Source organism: Bos taurus, chromosome 10, assembly GCF_002263795.3.
Source record: "Bos taurus isolate L1 Dominette 01449 registration number 42190680 breed Hereford chromosome 10, ARS-UCD2.0, whole genome shotgun sequence".
Classification (NCBI taxonomy): Eukaryota; Metazoa; Chordata; class Mammalia; order Artiodactyla; family Bovidae; genus Bos; species Bos taurus.
In genome coordinates, this window is record NC_037337.1 from 84,283,902 (window position 1) to 84,302,014 (window position 18,113).

At 44.8% G+C, this 18,113-nt stretch overlaps 1 protein-coding gene across 5 annotated transcripts in view; it reads right to left on the reverse strand.

Annotated features, from left to right (window-relative positions):
- DPF3 (double PHD fingers 3) overlaps positions 1-18,113 on the reverse strand; it is a 293,574-nt gene that overhangs the window by 171,891 nt on the left and 103,570 nt on the right. For 2 of the 5 annotated variants that reach the window (XM_002691052.6, XM_059890931.1), the window contains exon 2: positions 6,373-6,533. In XM_002691052.6, the coding sequence (XP_002691098.2) occupies positions 6,373-6,533 (161 nt within the window). Of the gene's footprint in view, positions 1-6,372; positions 6,534-11,258; positions 12,077-18,113 lie in introns of those variants that run through there. The other 3 variants (XR_003036901.2, XM_024998123.2, XM_024998124.2) reach the window with 3 other exon arrangements.

An 18,113-nucleotide genomic window follows, 5' to 3' on the forward strand; every position in this document is an offset into this window, starting at 1 on the left:
GATTCAACATTAAGAAATGTCAGTTTCCCCCAAGTTGATCTATAGACTCCACACAATCTCAATCAAAATTCCACCATGTTTTTTGTAGAAATTGACAAATTGATTATAAAATTCATATGGAAGCACAAAGAACCTAGAGTAGCCAAAACAACTTCAAAAAAGAAGGACAAATTTGGAGAGGTCTTGAATCTAATATATATAAAGAACTATCTATTTTCATTAATAAGAAAACCAACAAACAACTCAATTTTAAAATGGTCCAAGGGTTTGAACATTTTACCAAAGGATGGTAAAATAAGCACATACAAAGATCTTCAACATCATTAATTAGGGAAATACAAAGTAAAACCACAATGAGATACCACTGTATAAAAATAAGAATAGCTAAAACTTTAAAAAGTTGACCATACCAAGTGTTAGCAAGAATATGAAGGAACTGGAACTCTTGTACATTGTTGGGGTGGATATAAAATGATACAACCACTTTGAAAAACAGCCTGACAGTTTCTTAAAATGTAAAATACAGATCTTCCTTATAGCCAGTACACTCCTAGGTACTTTACCAAGGAGAAATGAAAATATATGTCCATGTGAAGACCTACACACAAATGTTCACAGCAGCTCTATTTATAACAGCCAAAAACTAAAAACAAATCAAAATGTCCACCAACAGATGAATAAACTGTGATGTAGCCATATAATAGAATATTACTCAGCATAAACAACAAATAAATCATTGATACATGCTAGAGCATGGGTGATTTCAAAATAATTACGCTGAGTGAAAGAAGTCAGGACCTTATCCACCAGTCACCAAAAAAAGAAGTACATACTGTATGATTCCAGTATAGAAAGCGTGACTAGGGTTTGGGAGAGGTGACAGGTAGAGGGAGGAGGAAGAAAAGGGGGGATTACAAGTGACACAGGGAAGCTTTGGGGAGTCAGAGATATGTGCATTATATTGATTGTGGTGAGGGTTTCACAGGTATATACATGTCAAAACTTGTCAAATGGCACATGTTAAATATGTGCAGATTGCTGTATGTCAGTTATAATTCAATAAAGCTGTTAACTTTTTTTTTTATATATATAAAAAGCAACCCAGGGACTTCTGCTTCTGGAAAGACAGAGTAGATATACTCTCCCATATTCCTCCCACTAAGCCCAACTAAAACTCCTAGACATTGTTTATACAACAAAAGTAAGATACTGAAAGGTAAAGAGAATGATCAGCTAGGGACTTTCAGACCCAAGAAACGACAGGGCGGCAAGTTTTGGGTATTTGTTTGTTTTGTTTTATACACACCAGACTGAGTTGTAGAAAAGCTGATTATCCAGAAACACCAACAAATGTAGACCCAAAAAAGCCCCAAGAAAATCCTGCTCTCTCTAGCTGAAGGACCAGGGAAGAGCCAGTCCAGCAGGGCATCCTAATATCCTTGCTGGTTTAGTGTCAGAGGAGGGCAAGTGACACCCCATGGCGTCAGTGGAGGCTGTGTAGGGACCAGTAATAAGGCATGCTTCCTCCTCCCAACTAGGGAGGCACTGGTGAAGGCTTAGTGGGGAGTCTGAACTCTCACCTCCACCCAGCAATAATGAGGTACTCCTCCCGCTCTGGGGTGTCAACAGAGACTGAATGGGGAACATGGACTTCCACATCCATCCGACAAGGGGCACCTCTCTTCCCCTGTCGGCACAGTGTCAGAGGAGATGTGTGAAAATAGATTTAAATAACATCTGGAGTCTCACAACATTACAGCCAAAATGTCCAGGATTCAATCAAAATCACTCCTATGAAGAACCAAGAAAATCTCAACTCGCGTGAGAAAAGACGACAGACTTCAACACGGAAACACCACCACGTGTTAGAATCGTCTGACAAGATTTTTAAAGTCACCATCATAAGAATGTTTCAAACAAATAATTGTTAATGACTGAGACAAATGAAAAACTACAAAGTCCCACAAAGAAATACAAGATACAAAGAAGAACCAAATGGAAATTTTAGAACTGAAAAACACGATAACGAAAACAAAACAAAACCTCAGTGAAAGGGCTTAAGAGCAGAATGAAGAGAATAGATAAAAGACATAATGAACCAGAAGAGAATAAATAGAGGTGACCCAATAGACTCAGAAAAAAGGAAGGAAAGAGGAGAGGGAGAAGGAGGATGAAGAGAGAAGAAGGGAGCCTGGGGGACTTCTGCGTCTATAACAAAAGATTTAACATTTTGAAATCCCAGAATTTTCTTTCCCAGTGGAATCCCAGAAGAAGAAGGGGAAAAGAGTGAGGCTAAAACTTATAATCAAAGACATAATGGTTGAAATTTTTCCAAATTTGGCCAAAAAAAAAAAAAATATATATATATATATATATATACCTACAGATTCAAGAAGCTGAGCAAAGTCTGAAAAGGATAAACTCAAAGAAATCTACACCAAGACATATCAAAATCAAATTTCTGAAAACTAAAAACAAAAACTTTCAAAATCAATGAGAGAAAAATGACACCTTACTTTCAAGAGAAAATAATTTGAATGACAGCAGATTTCTCATCACAAACTACTGAGGCTGAAAGGAAGAAGCAAGACATTTTTTAAGTGTTAAAATAAAAGGACTCTCATCCCAGAATTTTATATCCAACAACAAAATAAATATGCTTCAAGGAATGAAGGGTGAAGCTCCCTGGTGGCCCAGTGGTTAGGACTCTGTGCGTCACTGCAGGGGGCACAGGTTTGATCCTGGGTCAGGGAACTAAGATCTCTTATGTTGTGTGGGCATGGCCAAAAAAAAAGACAAAAAAAAAAAAGGAAAAACAGGAAAATCAGGACACTGTCAGAATAAGGAAAACTAAGAGTTGTTACTATCAGACCTACTTTAAAAGAATGGTTAAAGAAAACACTTAATCAGAAAGGAATTATAAAAGCAGGTGTCTTGGGACATCAGAAAGGAAGACGCGACAACAAAAAAGCAAAGATAGAGGAAATACAATAGACACTTGTCTTAAGTTTTCTAAATTATGATTGACAGTTGAAGCAAAAATTAGACGTCTGTCTGACGTGGTTTTGAGTGTATGTAGAGGAAATGTTTAAGATACTATACTACAAATGCAAGAGGGTGAAGGGACTTAAATGAAGAGAGAAGAGGTGGGTGTGACCATAAAGGGCAGGGCGAGGAAGACCTTTGTGGTGATGGAATAGTTTTGTATCTCAACTGTGGTGGTGGTTCCATAAATCTATACATGTGATAAAATGGCATCGAACTACACACATACATGCCACCAGTGTCACTTTTCTGGGTTTGATATTCTGCTATAATTCACAAGATATATCCCTTAGGGGACACTGGGTGAAGGGCACAAGGGGCTCTCTCTGTACTACATTTACAACTTCTGTCTATCTACAGTTATTTCAAGATAAAAAGTTAATTTAAAAAAGACAAGGCGATTACATAAAATAAAAAAAAGTAAAACCTAATAAGTGAAAGCAAAAAATGAAACAAATAAATCCAACTGTGTATTGAGTTAGTACTACAAACACACTGAGGAGCTATTTCAAGCGACCTTAAAACACAGTAATTTGACTCTACATCCTTACAAAGAAATATGCTAAAGACAACAAAAAACTGCAAAGAAAGAAATAAAAACTTAAACCATCTCAGTCACCTTATTGCTGGTAGTCTCATTTTATTCTTATATTGTTGTGGGTCTATTGCAGAATAAAGCAAAAAAACTATGCTGGCATCATAAAGAGCCAGTATTCTTTTCAGTGTGGGAGAGAGGAGATAGAGAATGAAGATAGTTAAGTTAAAACTGGGTAAAACTGAATTGAATGGGCTATATCAGTAAATTTAACAATGTGTTTTCTCTTAAAAAGAGAAACAAGAAAAAAGAAACAAGAAATCATATTTCTTAGTTCTGCTCACTGAAAAGTCCTAGACTCAACAACCAGGCCAGGAGCAACAGGCGCCACCAGACTGTAGTCTCCAAATAATAGTCTTTCAAAGAGGAAATGGGGCTTCTTAAAGAAATGGCTGATTCAGGGTCTGGGGCAGGATGTGCATAAGATGAGCCTGAAACATCTGTCCCAGTATTAGGACAGCAAGAATGCTACAGAAACTACTAGGCTGTTTCAGCACACTAGCACTGGACATAAACCCTACTGTCCAAACTGAAAGTGAAAGTTGCTCAGTCCTGTCCAACTGTTTGTGACCCCATGGACTATACACGGCCCATGGAATTCTCCAGGCCAGAATCCTGGAGTGAGTAGCTTTTCCCTTCTTCAGGGGATCTTCCCAATCCAGGGATTGAACCCAGGTCTCCCACATTGCAGGCAGATTCTTTACCAGCTGAGTCACAAGGGAAGCCCAACAATACCGGAGTGGGTAGCCTATCCCTTCTCCAGCAGATCTTCCCCACCCGGGAATCAAACCGGGGTCTCCTGCATTGCAGGTAGATTCTTCACCAACTGAGCTGTCCAAAGATGGGGGCAATTTAAGCATTGATAAGAATAATAGCTGCAATGGATTAAAATTATCCAATATGTTTAAGTCTGTGGATTCATGATGGTACTCAAGATAATCATAGTAACTTTATTGATCATCTTTGGAGAATACAAGGGAACCAGCTCATTATTTTGAAAACTGATAACTAAAGGGGGGAAATCATTTATCTGTACTTTCGTATGTGCACTATAACCCACAATAACCAAAATTTTAATAAGGAGATGCTTCTCTTTATAAATGATGTAGACCCAATAAATGAAGAAATAATGATAGCCTCAAATTGAATGTCATCCTTAATAAAGTAAAGCATCTAGGCAATTTTCATCAAGGGCTGCTAACATCAATAAAAGAGAAATACCCAGAACCCATGAGGCTCCTGATGAAAGCACACACCTCCACTTAGGAACTGTTCTTGCCCCAAAATTGAACCTGAATCTGTTTTTACCAATTCACAGGAATAACACCATGGGGATGCAATCACAAAATCCAGATGCTGGGAAACCCTACAGTGCAAACAACCCAGTTTCTTCCACAAGTAACAAGTGAGAGAGAGAGACCTACAGATTTAAAGAGACTTAAGAGACACATCAGCCAAGTTTAATGCAGAGGTCCTATTTGGATCCTGATTTCAATTACACAGAGAAATAAATGTTGTCATTTATAAATGATAAATAAATGTATCAACAAATATTTGATGCTATTAATGTCTCATTTTTAACTCTGAGTTTTGATAGATATGGCCGGTATGTTTATGTTCTTACCATTTAGAGATACAGACTGAAAAATTTACAGACGAAATAATATTGCTGTCTTGATTTGCTTCCAAATAACCTGGGTTCAAGGAGGAAAGTGGAAGGTGAGTATAAATGAAATGAATGGCTATGAGTTGATCACTGTTGGGGCTGGGTGAACAATACACAGAAATTCATTTTACCCTTCTCTCCACTTTTGCATGGCTTTGAAACCTTTTATAATAATTTTTTTTAATATGCCAATATAGAGCCAGAAAACTGTGTTAAATTACCTCCCTGATCTCCAGCCAGTGGTCTTTATTCTGTTCTCTGACGCCTAGAAGACTAGTATCACGGTAATAACAATAATAATAATAATAACATCAACAATAACAGGCAGCATTTTTGGCAAACATACTTCGTTGTTTTGGTCGCTTAATCACTAAGTTGTATCCAACTCTTTTGGGACCCCTGGACTGTGGCTCACCAGACTGTCCATGAGATTTCCCAGGCAAGAATACTGGAGTAGATAGCCATTTTCTTCTTCAGGGGATCTTCCCAACCCAAGGATCAAACCCGCATCTCCTGCATTAGCAGGCAAATTCCTTACCACTGAGCCACCAGGGAAGCCTTAGTAATACTATGTGCCCAACACAGGTTATGAGTTGTTTATGAAGGTTTTCATTTAATCCTGACAAGGTCCCAAAGTAGGTACTATTAGTATCCCCATTTTACAGATGAAGACCCTGAGGGCAAGAGGTTTGATGACAAAGCTCAGCCTCAAACCAAAATCTGACTTCAGATTTCCAGCTCAGAACCACTAAGCTATACCAACACACAGAGTGAAAGGTGAAGCAGCTGTCATGGCCTTAGTCTTCCCTTTTAGGGATTAAACATCCCGAATTCTTTCCCTCTGCCCCTTCCTGCCAGTGTGGCTTCAATGTCCTGCATCATCCTCGGGGCACGTGCCAAGAGTTACAGAAGCAGTTGAGTTTCTTGAAAGTATTCCAGGCTCCCTGTACAGCCTGTCCCACCTCCACGCCCATCCAGGCTGCAGGGATTCTGGACAAACTCAGATCAGCCTGCATCCAGGCTGGGAGCCCGAACGTGAGCACACCCCAGGGGTGGCATGGCTCACCTGGGCCTCGATGCCTCTTCTCCATCCAGATGTAGCAGTTGTTCTGGGCCACCCCGGTCTGCGAGTCCAGGAATGGGAGGCGCACGCTGCGCTCTGCGCACAGGCGGGAGTTGTAACTCCGGCAGTGTTCAATGGCTTCCTTGTAGAACTGGTCCCCAAGCCTGCAGGGAGACAGAGTGCAGGGGAGGTAATGAGGCCAGGGAAAACCAGAACACACCCAGAAGGAAACTGAAGTCACCCACCCACCTGCCAAGGAAGATTTTGCTATTATGAAGACCAAGACAATGGGGATCAAGAGCTTTGGCAAGCAGCAGAATCCAACTCAGCTTCAGGTCTCCAACAGGTTCTATTTCCTGTACCAAATCCACCAGGGAACTTAGAGACCCCATTAACGGAGAAATTAGGACCCCGAGAATAAACCACCAGTAAAAGTAATATGGGGCTTCCCAGGTGGTGCCAATGGTAAAGAACCTGCCTGCCAGTGCAAGAGACTTAAGAGACTCAGGCTTGATCCCTGGGTCAGGAAGATCCTCCGGAGGAGGGCAACCCACTCCAGTACTCTTGCCTGCAGAATCTCCTGGACAGAGGAGCCTGATGGGCTACAGTCCATGGGGCTGCAAAGAGTTGAACACAACTGAAGTGACTGAGCACACACACAAGAGTAACATGTTCCTGTCCCAGGGAGCATGAGGTCCCCCTCCAGAAAGGAGGTAGCTCTGGTACAACCTTCTGCATGGGGTCTGCTAGGACATTCAGCTTCCAGAGGCCCCTGCCCCTTAACATGCCCCATTAGCCACACTTATTCCTCAGTGGTAACCAGCAAAGACACTCCAGATTGGACTGAAACCACCAGCATGGATACAAAGACTTCCACTACAATAGAAGAGAAACACCCCATAGAAAAGACTAGAGGGTCAGAGGAAACACCCTGTAAACACAGAGCTATTATAGGGGCGAGGAGATGAAGAAGGACACGCACCGATCTTTTAAAGCCACACACTTGAAGAAGAATAACTTTCTGATAGAAAACAAATGAAATAAGCATTTAAAGCAATAACAGCTGAATTTAGGGACTCAAAATAATTTGATTCCCAGAGTTTAATCCACAAATAGAAAGACCTTTCAGGTTTACTGGAGTGGTGATCTGATTAAGCCCAGTGAATTTTAGGTTCCTGAATCTTTGGTATCCTTGGGTGATGCTACTAATTTTTAAGATACTGTCCTTTTCAAAGACCAAAAACATAACATTGATATAATCGATCAAATGTAATAAAACACAATCAATAAGATCAAATACCTAACAAACCATAGGCACATGACAGAGGTGAATAAATGGTCCCAGGAATTGCAACTGTAATAACATAATGTCTACCAGGTAAAGGAGAAATTCTTAGAGAAGAGGAGGAGGAAAAGACAGAAGGAGGAGAGCCACAGGACTTGCAGAGCCAAAAGGGAGAATCAGATAGCTCATTTTGAAGGGACATTATGAATGCCCCTTTGTTTTGGTCTCTGGAGACACAGAGACATTAAAATGGGGGGGGGGGGGGTGGGGAGGTCTAAGTTTAAAATATTTCTTAACCAAAATATTTAGAGGAGCAAAAAAAAAAATGTAAGTGGATTCTTCTGTCCTCTTTTATATTGAAGTGTTGTTGATGTATAATATTTTATGTTACAGGTGTGCAATATAGTGATTCACAATTTTTAAAGGTTATATTCCACTTACAAAATATTGGCTACACTGCCTGTATTGTACAGTATAACTCTGCAGTTTATTTTATATATAAAAGTTTATGCCTCTTAATTCCCTACCCCTGTCTTGCCCCTCTCTCCTCCCCTCTTCCCTCTGGTAACCACTAGCTTGTTCCCTTTATGTGTGAGTCTGCTGCTTTTTTTGTTCCACTCACTAGTTTGTTGTATTTTTTAGATTCCACATATAGGGAGTTATCACATAGTATTTGTCCTCTTACTCTTTTTTAAAAGTCAAAGTGTCAGATTCTACCAAAAAGTTTAAAGCAAATTCCTTATTCTGGGAGGATACAATCACTGAAGCTTCTGAGGCATCTTTTGGAAGCTACTTGTGGACAAACCTCCTTTTCTACCTCTGGGCATCTTCCCTCTCACAAGAACGGCAGAACAGCTCAGAAAGCATCTAGCAGTTGCAAAACCTAACTGTAATCAAATTATAATAGTCACCCAGCTGACAATGAATTGGGAGGGGGAATGAAAGCCCATCAGAATGCCGTAAAACAGAAATGCGCATAAGCTGATGTAATCAAAGTTAGTAACAAGGACCATGAGATTGATCAAAAATGAACAACTGTTTCCTGGGAAGCATTTGCGACTGTGTCCCTCCAGCTTAACTGCCTCCCTCTGCTAAGGCGATGCAGCTCACAGAACTGTTGAGGGCAGCTCGGACACACAGCCTGTCTGGGGTGTCCTGGGGGCTCCAGCTTCCCTCCATGGAACAGAGACCAGCCACATCACACGGATGAGAATTGACAAGAACGCACAACCGAGAGCCGTCCTAAGCAAGGAGCCGCTATCTGGCTTCCCATGATCTTCTGACAGGCTGCCAAAAAAGATGTTAACTCTTCCAACTCCAGAAATTCTGCTGCAAGAGAACCCATGGAAGAAAGGAAGGAAGAGAAAGAAAGGGAGAAAGAAAAAAAAACTGTACACTAAAACTCATCAACTGGAGAGAAGAGGGTTTCCATTTAGAAAAACAAACTTCTGGAAGCCAATACAAAAGAAATGTACAATACGATCCCAGATGAGACTTCTCTCGATGTGCCCGGAACTCATTTCTAACAGCGTCAATCCCAAAAAAGAGAAACAAGGAGGTGAACTTGCTGACAATGAGAAGTGCATTTGGCCAAGTCCATGCCCCACACCGAATGGAACGAAAAAGTCAAACAAAGTGGCTCGCTGGGTGAAAATTAATTTCATCTTAAATACTTTCCACTTTCATAACATGCAATGTTATTAGTAACAGGCATGCTGAGGGGGAATGTGTATTTTTAAATGTAATCTTTGTGTGAATGATACCTCTTTTATGTAAACACAAGAGATTTTCTGAGGACTGGAACAACTGTATTGAAGATTGAAGTTACAAAAATATGACAACCATCACCCTTTGCCATCGTCTCCAGGGAAGTCATTTTTAAACAGGCCAGGCGTTGGCAGAGATTCGGAAACAAAAGTTTAAAGCCTTTTTTAAGACACTGGAGGGGAAAAGAGACTTCACCCTTTGATAAATTCAAGCGGCACTTCTCCAAAAGTTAATTAGCCAAATCTGCACAGGGCTTGCTCTGTTCTCTAGAAGAAAATCAATGGCAAGTTCTCCCTAACCTGTGAAAAGCAAGTTAAACAGGAGAAGGGGAAAATGTCCTTTTCAGCATGGTATTTCTTTTTGTTACTGAAGTCCCAGGTGGCACTACTAGTAAAGAACCCACCTGCCAATGCAGGAGACCTAAAGGACACAGGTTCAGTCCCTGGGTTGGGAAGATCCCCTGCAGGAGGCCATAGCAACCTACTCCAGTATTCTTGCCTGGAGAATCCCATGGCAGAGGAGCCTGGTGGGTTACAGTCCATGAGGTCCCGTAAGAGTCGGATGCAACTGAAACAACTCAGCACTCACAATTTCCGATGTTGTTTACAATGTTGTATTAGTTTTAAGTGTACAGCAAAGTGAGTCAGTTATACAGATACATATATATATATATCATAAATATACGTTATATATTTATATATATTCTTCTCCAGATTCTTTTCCATTATAGGTTGTTAGAAGATACTGAGTATAGCTCCCTGTGCTATACAGAAGCTCCTTGTTGTTTACCTCTTTTAAATGTAGTTGTATGTATATGTTAATCTCAGACACCTTATTTATCTCTTTCCCCACCCATATAGCATTTCTTTTTAGGAAAAAAAAAATCCTACTTGATAGGATCCCAGGGGTGGGTGACATTTGCATGAAAGCCGCAAGGGGCAGAGGGAGCAGGGAAAGGCTGACAGTGAATGATTCACTTTGTGGAGTGGTGACCGGCGCACCCCGGGGTGGGTCAGGCATGGCCCAGCCTCAGCCATCACCTGTCTGCCCCAGACCGAGGGGCTAGACTTTCCCCCGGATGATAGATGTCTTGGGCTCGAAGAAGCTGGCACAAGGCACAGGAGAAGGATATTCTCATCAACACTGACTTTGGGCCACTCAAGGCTTCAGTCAGACGCAGGGAAGGCAGGGGGACAAACTGCTGGGCCCCCAGCCAGAGCAGGAACCCCCTGGCCTGAAGATTGGAGCAGAGCTGGCTGCAGTTCCGGGCCTTCGTGAGGGGCTCTGTGGGATCCTGAGCCATCCCTTCTGGAGGGGGAGAGCCATCCTACCTCTGAGAGCTTTCCAGGCACCCTCCTTGAGCATATCTGTGGAGAAATGGATTCCAGGCGCCAAAGGGGATTCAGAGTGGAAAAAATAAGACTTCTCCAAAATGACGGCCGACGAGGCTCCACGTGTGATTTGCAGAGCCTGCCAGACCCCCTCTAAGACAGCAGCTCCTCATCCTCATGGTTCCACCTCCCTCTCTCGAAAACCACACCTGCTCTCTCCCTCTTTTTTTTTTGGCCATCCTCACGGGTAGATGGGATCTTAGTCCTCCGCGCCCCTGCCCCAACCCCACACCAGGGATTGAATCTGTGCCCCCTGCATCGAAAGCACAGAGTCTTAACCACCGGACCACCAGGAAGTCCCCCACGTGTGCTCTTAGATTCCACGTCCACTGTCCTGAATGGGCTCTCAGCTCCGACCCTCCAACCCAGACCCCTGGGGCCCCCTCCCTCTTCAGGGTGCCCCCCTGTTCCCGTGTGCTGACCCGGGGATGGGTGTCCGGCCCTACCTCACGCCTGTGTCCAAAAGCGAAGTCCTCATGTCGGACCGGAGCCTTGCTCCCTCCCCGGTCTCCAGGCTTTGAGGGGTGGCAGTGGGGACCTGAGAGAGCCCAGCCCTGCTTCTCCCAGGCCCGGTGTCCTTGGCTCTCCCCTGCCCTTGCTCGCGGCCAGCCCCGAATTCTTTCATGTCTCCAGCAGCTCCCCTGTCCTCTCTCCTTCCCTGCTCCATGGCCACGGGTCCCTTCTGGCTGTAAAAATCAGGACCTTGGCCCATCACAGCTATTTGTGCTCAGAAACAGAGATAAGCCAAGATAAGGAGGAGCCCGGGCCGTGGCAGGATCGCCGGCACCTGGCCTTTTCCTGCAGGCTCACTCAGCGGCCCACACATCCACAGCCGCCCCCCGCACACACACCCAGTAAAACTCAGCTCTGCCAACTTGCTGCCTTCCTCCTGTTTGCACTGAGACGTGTTTCACTCTGACGGTGGCGTGGAAATCGTCTCCCATTTGTGTCATGTTTTGTAAGAACTAGCGAGCAGGGGACAATCTTTGGCAAGGTGTTGGGGGGAGCCTCTTCGTTTTCCTCACAGTTAACTGTTCCTAAAGCTTCCCTTGAAAGAAAACCAAGTTTAGTGCTTGCTGTGGACTGAACCACGTCCCCCTGTCTCTGAGATTCAGGTGTTGATGCCACAATGGATGGGATTTGGAGATGGGACTTTGGGGAGGTAATTAGGTCATGAGAGTAGAGCACCCACGATGGGATTCATGCCCTTATAAGAAGAGACATGAGAGCGCTCACTTCCTCTCCTCTCTCTCCTCTCTCCCTTCTCTCTCCTCTCTCCCCTCTCTCTCGTCTCTCTCTCCCCCTCTCTGTATCTCTCTCTCTCCTCTCTCACCTCTCTCTCCTCTCTCTCTCTCTCTCTCTCTGTCTCTCCTCTCTCTTACCTCTCTCTCTCCCCTCTCTCCTCTCTCTCCTCTCTGTCTCTCTCTCTCCTCTCTCTCTCCCCTCTCTTACCTCTCTCTCCCCCCCTCTGTCTCTCTCTGCTCTCTCTCTCTCCCTCTCTCTGCTCCCTCCTCTCTCTCTCCCCACCCCTCTCTCTCCCCTCTCCCCTCTCACTCTCTCCTCTTTCTCTCTCTCTTCTCTCTCTCCTCTCTCTCTCTCCTCTCTCTCCTCTCTCTCTCTCTCCTCTCTCTCTCTCTCCTCTCTCTCTCCATGTCTCCTCTCCCCCAACCCTCCTGTCTCTCTCTGTCCTCTCTCTCTCCCCTCTCTCTCCCCTCCTCCCCCTCTCTCCTCTCTCTCTCCATCTCTCCTCTCCCCCAACCCTCCTGTCTCTCTCTGTCCTCTCTCTCCTCTCTCTCCCTCTGTGTGTGTGTGTGTGTCTCTGCCATGTGAAGACACAGCAAGAAACCAATTATCTGCAGCCTGAAAAGAGGGCCCTCACCAGACCTCACCTAGACCATGCTGCCACCCTGATCTCAGACTTTGCTGCCTCCAGAGCTGTGAGAAATAAATGTCTGTTGTTTAAGCCACCTACTCCATGGTCGTTTTGCTATAGCAGCCCCAGTTAAGACAGAGTTTCTTATATAAAACAAAGACTCAGGACTTCCCTGGTGGTGCAGTGGTTAAGAATACACCTTGCAATGGAGGCTCTGGGAAGGGGCTAGAAGGTAAAGCGTCTGCCTGCAGGGCAGGAGACCCGGGTTCGATCCCTGGGTCAGCAAGATGCCCTGGAGAAGGGAATGGCAACCCACTCCAGTATTCTTGCCTGGGAAATCCCTTGTACCCAGAAGCTTGGCAGGCTACAGTCCATGGGAGTCACAGTCAGACACGACTGACTAACTTTTACTTTCACTTTCACTTTGCAATGGAGGGGACGTGGGTTCCCTCCCCGGTCAGGGAACTAAGATCCCACATGCCACAGGGCAACTAAGCCAGTGCTCCACAACTACCAAGCCCCCGAGCTAAGAGTACTGAGCCTGAGTGCCACAACTAGAGAGAATCCGCAAAGCGCAACAAAGATCCCACATGCTGCAACTAAGACCCAACACAGCCAAATGCAATAAATAAATATTTCAGAATAAATAAATAAAATAGGAAGGGCTACAGAGTTGGATACAACTGAGCACACACTCACACAGAGAGAGAATGAGTAAGAGAGAGAATCAGTCCCCTTCCTCCTCATTCTGTCTTCTTCCAACAAAAATAATAATACTATTAATAATGTCACTTTCAACTCAACTCAGTGTTTAATATTTGTCTCCCCTACTAGACTATAAACTCCATGAGAGCAGGGCCACTACACACAGCCACTTAGTTTTTGCACTAAACCACACAAGGGGGTGCGTTTCATATTAAACTTCAGTGTGAATGGCACTCCCCGGAGCCCTGCATAGCTGGCCTTTTCACCGATTCACTTCCAACATCTGGCATGGAGCCCAGCACACAGTAGGTGCCCAAAACTCCTTGGTTGAATTGCTTTCAACAACTCATATATCACTCATTTATGGTAGATGTTTCCATCATAGCAGTAAAGTATAGGTTGGTGATTGAGATTATACAACTGTCTACTGGCAACCTTAAAAAATCAAAACAATGTCTGCAGGCACTTTCACTCAGTCCTCAGCATGACCCCCTGGTTATTTCAGCAGTCTACTGAATGCAGTCACTCCAACACTTTTCCTCCCCAGCTGACAAAAAGAAATCTCCCTCATTCTCAGTCTTCAGTTTTGTACTCAGTACAGAAGCCACGTTGGCGCCCAAAGGTCCTAAGTTGCTCCACTGAGCTTCAAGGCCCTTGGAGAGTCTTGATATTGGGGTAGATCAGAGACTTGGAATCAGGCAGGGCTGAGTCCAGCTCCATGGCCCACTGGCTTCACAGCCCTGGGGTAAGTTACTTACCCTCCCTGAGCCTAAATTCTCCTTCCCACAATAAGCTCCTACTTCAGGTCTGAAATGATTATTAATAGATGAGATAGAACCTCTAATTCAGAGGTAACCAATGGTGATTCCTGATCCTTCCATCCAAGAGCAGTGTTCCCTGCCACTCAGGCCTCTGCCTGAGCCGGCTGACTGCCCTCCACGTGACACACACGCACACAACAGTCACACCGCGGTGTCTCTGAGGCTGGCAGGCACCCAGCCAAACCTCCATCCCAAGACATCTGGCAGTGGGGTGGCGAGGCCAGCCTCCAGCATCAAGGAGAGCAGAGTAGACCGCACAAGGATGGCAGGGATCAAAGCCTGCCCCAGGGCAGACACCACACCTGGCTCTGTCCCCAAGCCCAGCACAGAGCTTGCTGTGTTGGGTTGATGACGGAGGAATGAGTGAACGGGTGAATGAATAAATCCTTATCTGACCTTCCTGTGTATATGAAGCAGACAGGCCTTCCCTCAGTTCACTTCAGTCACTCAGTCGTGTCTGACTCTTTGCGACCCCATGAACCGCAGCATGCCAGGCCTCCCTGTCCATCACCAACTCCCGGAGTCCACCCAAACCCATGTCCATTGAGTTAGTGATGCCATCCAACCATCTCATCCTCTGTCGTCCCCTTCTCCTCCCACCTTCAATCTCTCCCAGCATCAGGGTCTTTTCAAATGAGTCAGTTCTTCGCATCAGGTGGCCAAAGTATTGGAGTTTCAGCTTCAACATCAGTCCTTCCAATGAATATTTAGGACTGATTTCCTTTAGGATGGACTGGTTGGATCTCCTTGCAGTCCAAGGGACTCTCAAGAGTCTTCTCCAATACCACAGTTCAAAAGCATCAATTCTTCAGCACTCAGCTTTCTTTATAGTCCAACTCTCACATCCTACACATGACTGGAAACACCATAGCCTTGACTAGATGGACCTTTGTTGGCAAAGTAATGTCTCTGCTTTTTAATATGCTGTCTTTTTTAATATGCTGGTCATAACTTTCCTTACTTCCTTCCAATAACTAAGCATCTTTTAATTTCATGGCTGCAGTCACCATCTATAGTGATTTTGGAGCCCAAAAAAATAAAGTCTGACACTGTTTTCACTGTTTCTCTATTTGCCGTGAAGTGATGGGACCAGATGCCATGATCTTCATTTTCTGAATGTTGAGTTTTAAGCCAACTTTTTCACTCTCCTCTTTCACTTTCATCAACAGGCTCTTTAGTTCTTCTTCACTTTCTGCTATAAGGGTGGCATCATCTGCATATCTGAGGTTGATATTTCTCCCAGCAATCTTGATTCCAGCTTGTGCTTCATCCAGCCCAGAATTTCTCATGATATACTCTGCATGTAAGTTAAATAAGCATGGTGACAGTATATAGCCTTGACATACTCCTTTTCCTATTTGGAACCAGTCTGTTGTTCCATGTCCAGTTCTAACTGCTGCTTCCTGACCTGCATACAGATTTCTCAAGAGGCAGGTCAGGTGGTCAGGTCAGGCCTTCCCTGGACTCCAACAAAATACTTTACTCAGAACCCTCCCTCCCCACCTATCTGGAATTTTCTTGCCTCCTGTCCTCGGCCTGGCTGATCTCACCCTATTCAAGGGCTAGCTGAAGCCCTGTGTCTTCCAGGAAGCTTCCCCAGTTATTCCAGCCAGCGGTTCTTGCTCTCTGCCTCTCTCAGCTCCTTAATTGTCTCATTCATGTTTGGCCAGTCTCTACCACTGTCCTTCTTTCTCCCCACCCATCTTGAAGACAGGGACTAAGAGGTCTATACTTCGGTGCTATCCCCCACCAAGCACTGTGCTGAGAATGTAGAAGCTTGTGATAACTATGGATTGCTTGATGGAAGCGTCATGCCATCCTTAGCAAGCTCACGAAGTATCACAGCTGAGGGATGCGAGGGGGCCCTCTTTCTCCATATGAAAATGAGGTGAGCCTGAAGTTATGTGGCTTCTCCAGGGCACAGGATTAGGCATCTGAAAACAGAGATCCTGTAAGTTCAAATCCTACTGAATTCTCTTCATCCTCTTTAAAAAGGCCACTTCAGCTCTTGAGATTGTATTTCTCCATCTACAGCATTCACACCAAGATGCAGAACTAACCCTCCTCTTCTCTGAACTCCCTGAGTAGCTCGCTGAATGCCGTGCTGTGCTGTCATCAGACCACCCCCAGGAAGACTTGCTCTGGTGATGCGGGAAACACCCCTTCTGTGCTTATCAAGAACGCCATCACCTCGCCTTCCAGAAGAATGATCTAGGGCAGTGGTTCTCAATCTTTGGTTCTGTGTCAGAATCAACACAGGCGGGAGGGTGGGTGGCAGTGTGAAATGTTGATGCCAGAGCGTGCACGTAATCCAGACATCTGGATATTTGACAGATCCCCCAGCGATTCAGAGAACAATGAAAATCGAGTTTTGGGTTTTCTTTAAGTACATTTATACTGTTTCTGTTTGTTTTTTAATTATGTATTTATTTGGCTGCATTGGGTCTTAGTGCGGCACGCAGGATTTCTGTTGGAGGCCCACGGACTCTCCAGTTGCGGTGCACGAGCTTAGTTGCTCCACAGCACGTGGGATCTTAGTTCCCTGACCAGAGATCGAACTCGAGTTCCCTACCTTGCAAGGCAGATTCTTAACCACTGGACCACCAGGGGAGGTCCCAAGACTCGCGGATTGAAGTACAGCTTCCCTAACCTGCAAAGCAAGGGCACGAATAAGGGAGCCCTGTGATACCCGTCAGCCATGTTTTAATAGCAGAGTGCGAAACCCTGGTTAACTGACTTTAACTCAGCTTGTTTTGTTCCTGTGAGAGATGTTTTCAGGCAACAGGCATGGATTAACCTGGCAGCACTCAACTGCAGCCGACGAGTCCCACAGAAGTCCTCATCTCGCACAGAGCACCCACGAGACCTGGTTGAGGCAATTGTACAGAGATTCTGACTTCCTTAGAGTGGTCCCTCTGGAGGTGACCCTGACCTTCCTAACATCACAGGAAAGGCGTCTGGGGGCTGAGGGTATCGCCTTACAAAAGCCAAATCAGACGAAGAATCTGAACCCTAAAACGCCCATCATGGCCTAAAACGCCACTCAGTCTTGACGTTCAGGCCTGCTAGACCCAATAAATCGCTTTTCCGGCATCTACTCTGGTGAAGACTTTTCAGGGACTTATTATGCAAAGCTGCCTAAGCAAGACGGAATTTATATTGAACCTGGCCATGATTTCTGAGCTGCCACTGGGTGTTCTGATGACATACACAACTCAGGGTGGAAGTCAAGGGGCTGCCAAGGACAGGAGACTGGAGGCAGGAGGAAAACAGAGTGATTCCTTCCAGAAAATAATGGGAGGGTGGGGGCGGGGAGTCGGAAGAGGAGGATGCTCTGGGGAGGAAGACCGCCGCTTTTCTGGTGTCCAAGGTTTGCCTTTCAAATGGCATCCAGACGTGACAAAATAAATCTCTCCTCTGGAGCCTAAAGAATGTGTAGAATGCAACCAACTTTCAAAAGTGGGGGAGGGGGATGCTTTATTTAGGGTGAAGCATACTTAGAAAACACACACCCATCACATCCTCATTCATTGATTAAGCAAGTATCTTTAGTTTCTCTGGTTCATAGACTGAGTCCTCTCTGAAACCCCAGCTGTGTGCTGGGCACCAGCATGCTGTCTCCCGAGTGTGATTGCCAAGAGAAGCCGACCATGGATTAGAGTCAAGTCTTGGGCAAATACATCCTCAGACCCCATCTTTCCCACTGGAGTAGAAGAGCCTCAGCGCTGCCCTCCCCAGTAAAAGGAATATTCGTCTGGCATTTAAAATACAGCCACAAAGAACACGTGCTCTGTAGTCAATTCTCAGTGCAGCAGACCAAGTGATCTTTTTAAAATGAAATCTGATCATGACATTCTCCTCCTTAAATCCCTCCAATGGCCTCAGTGCACTTAGAATATAAT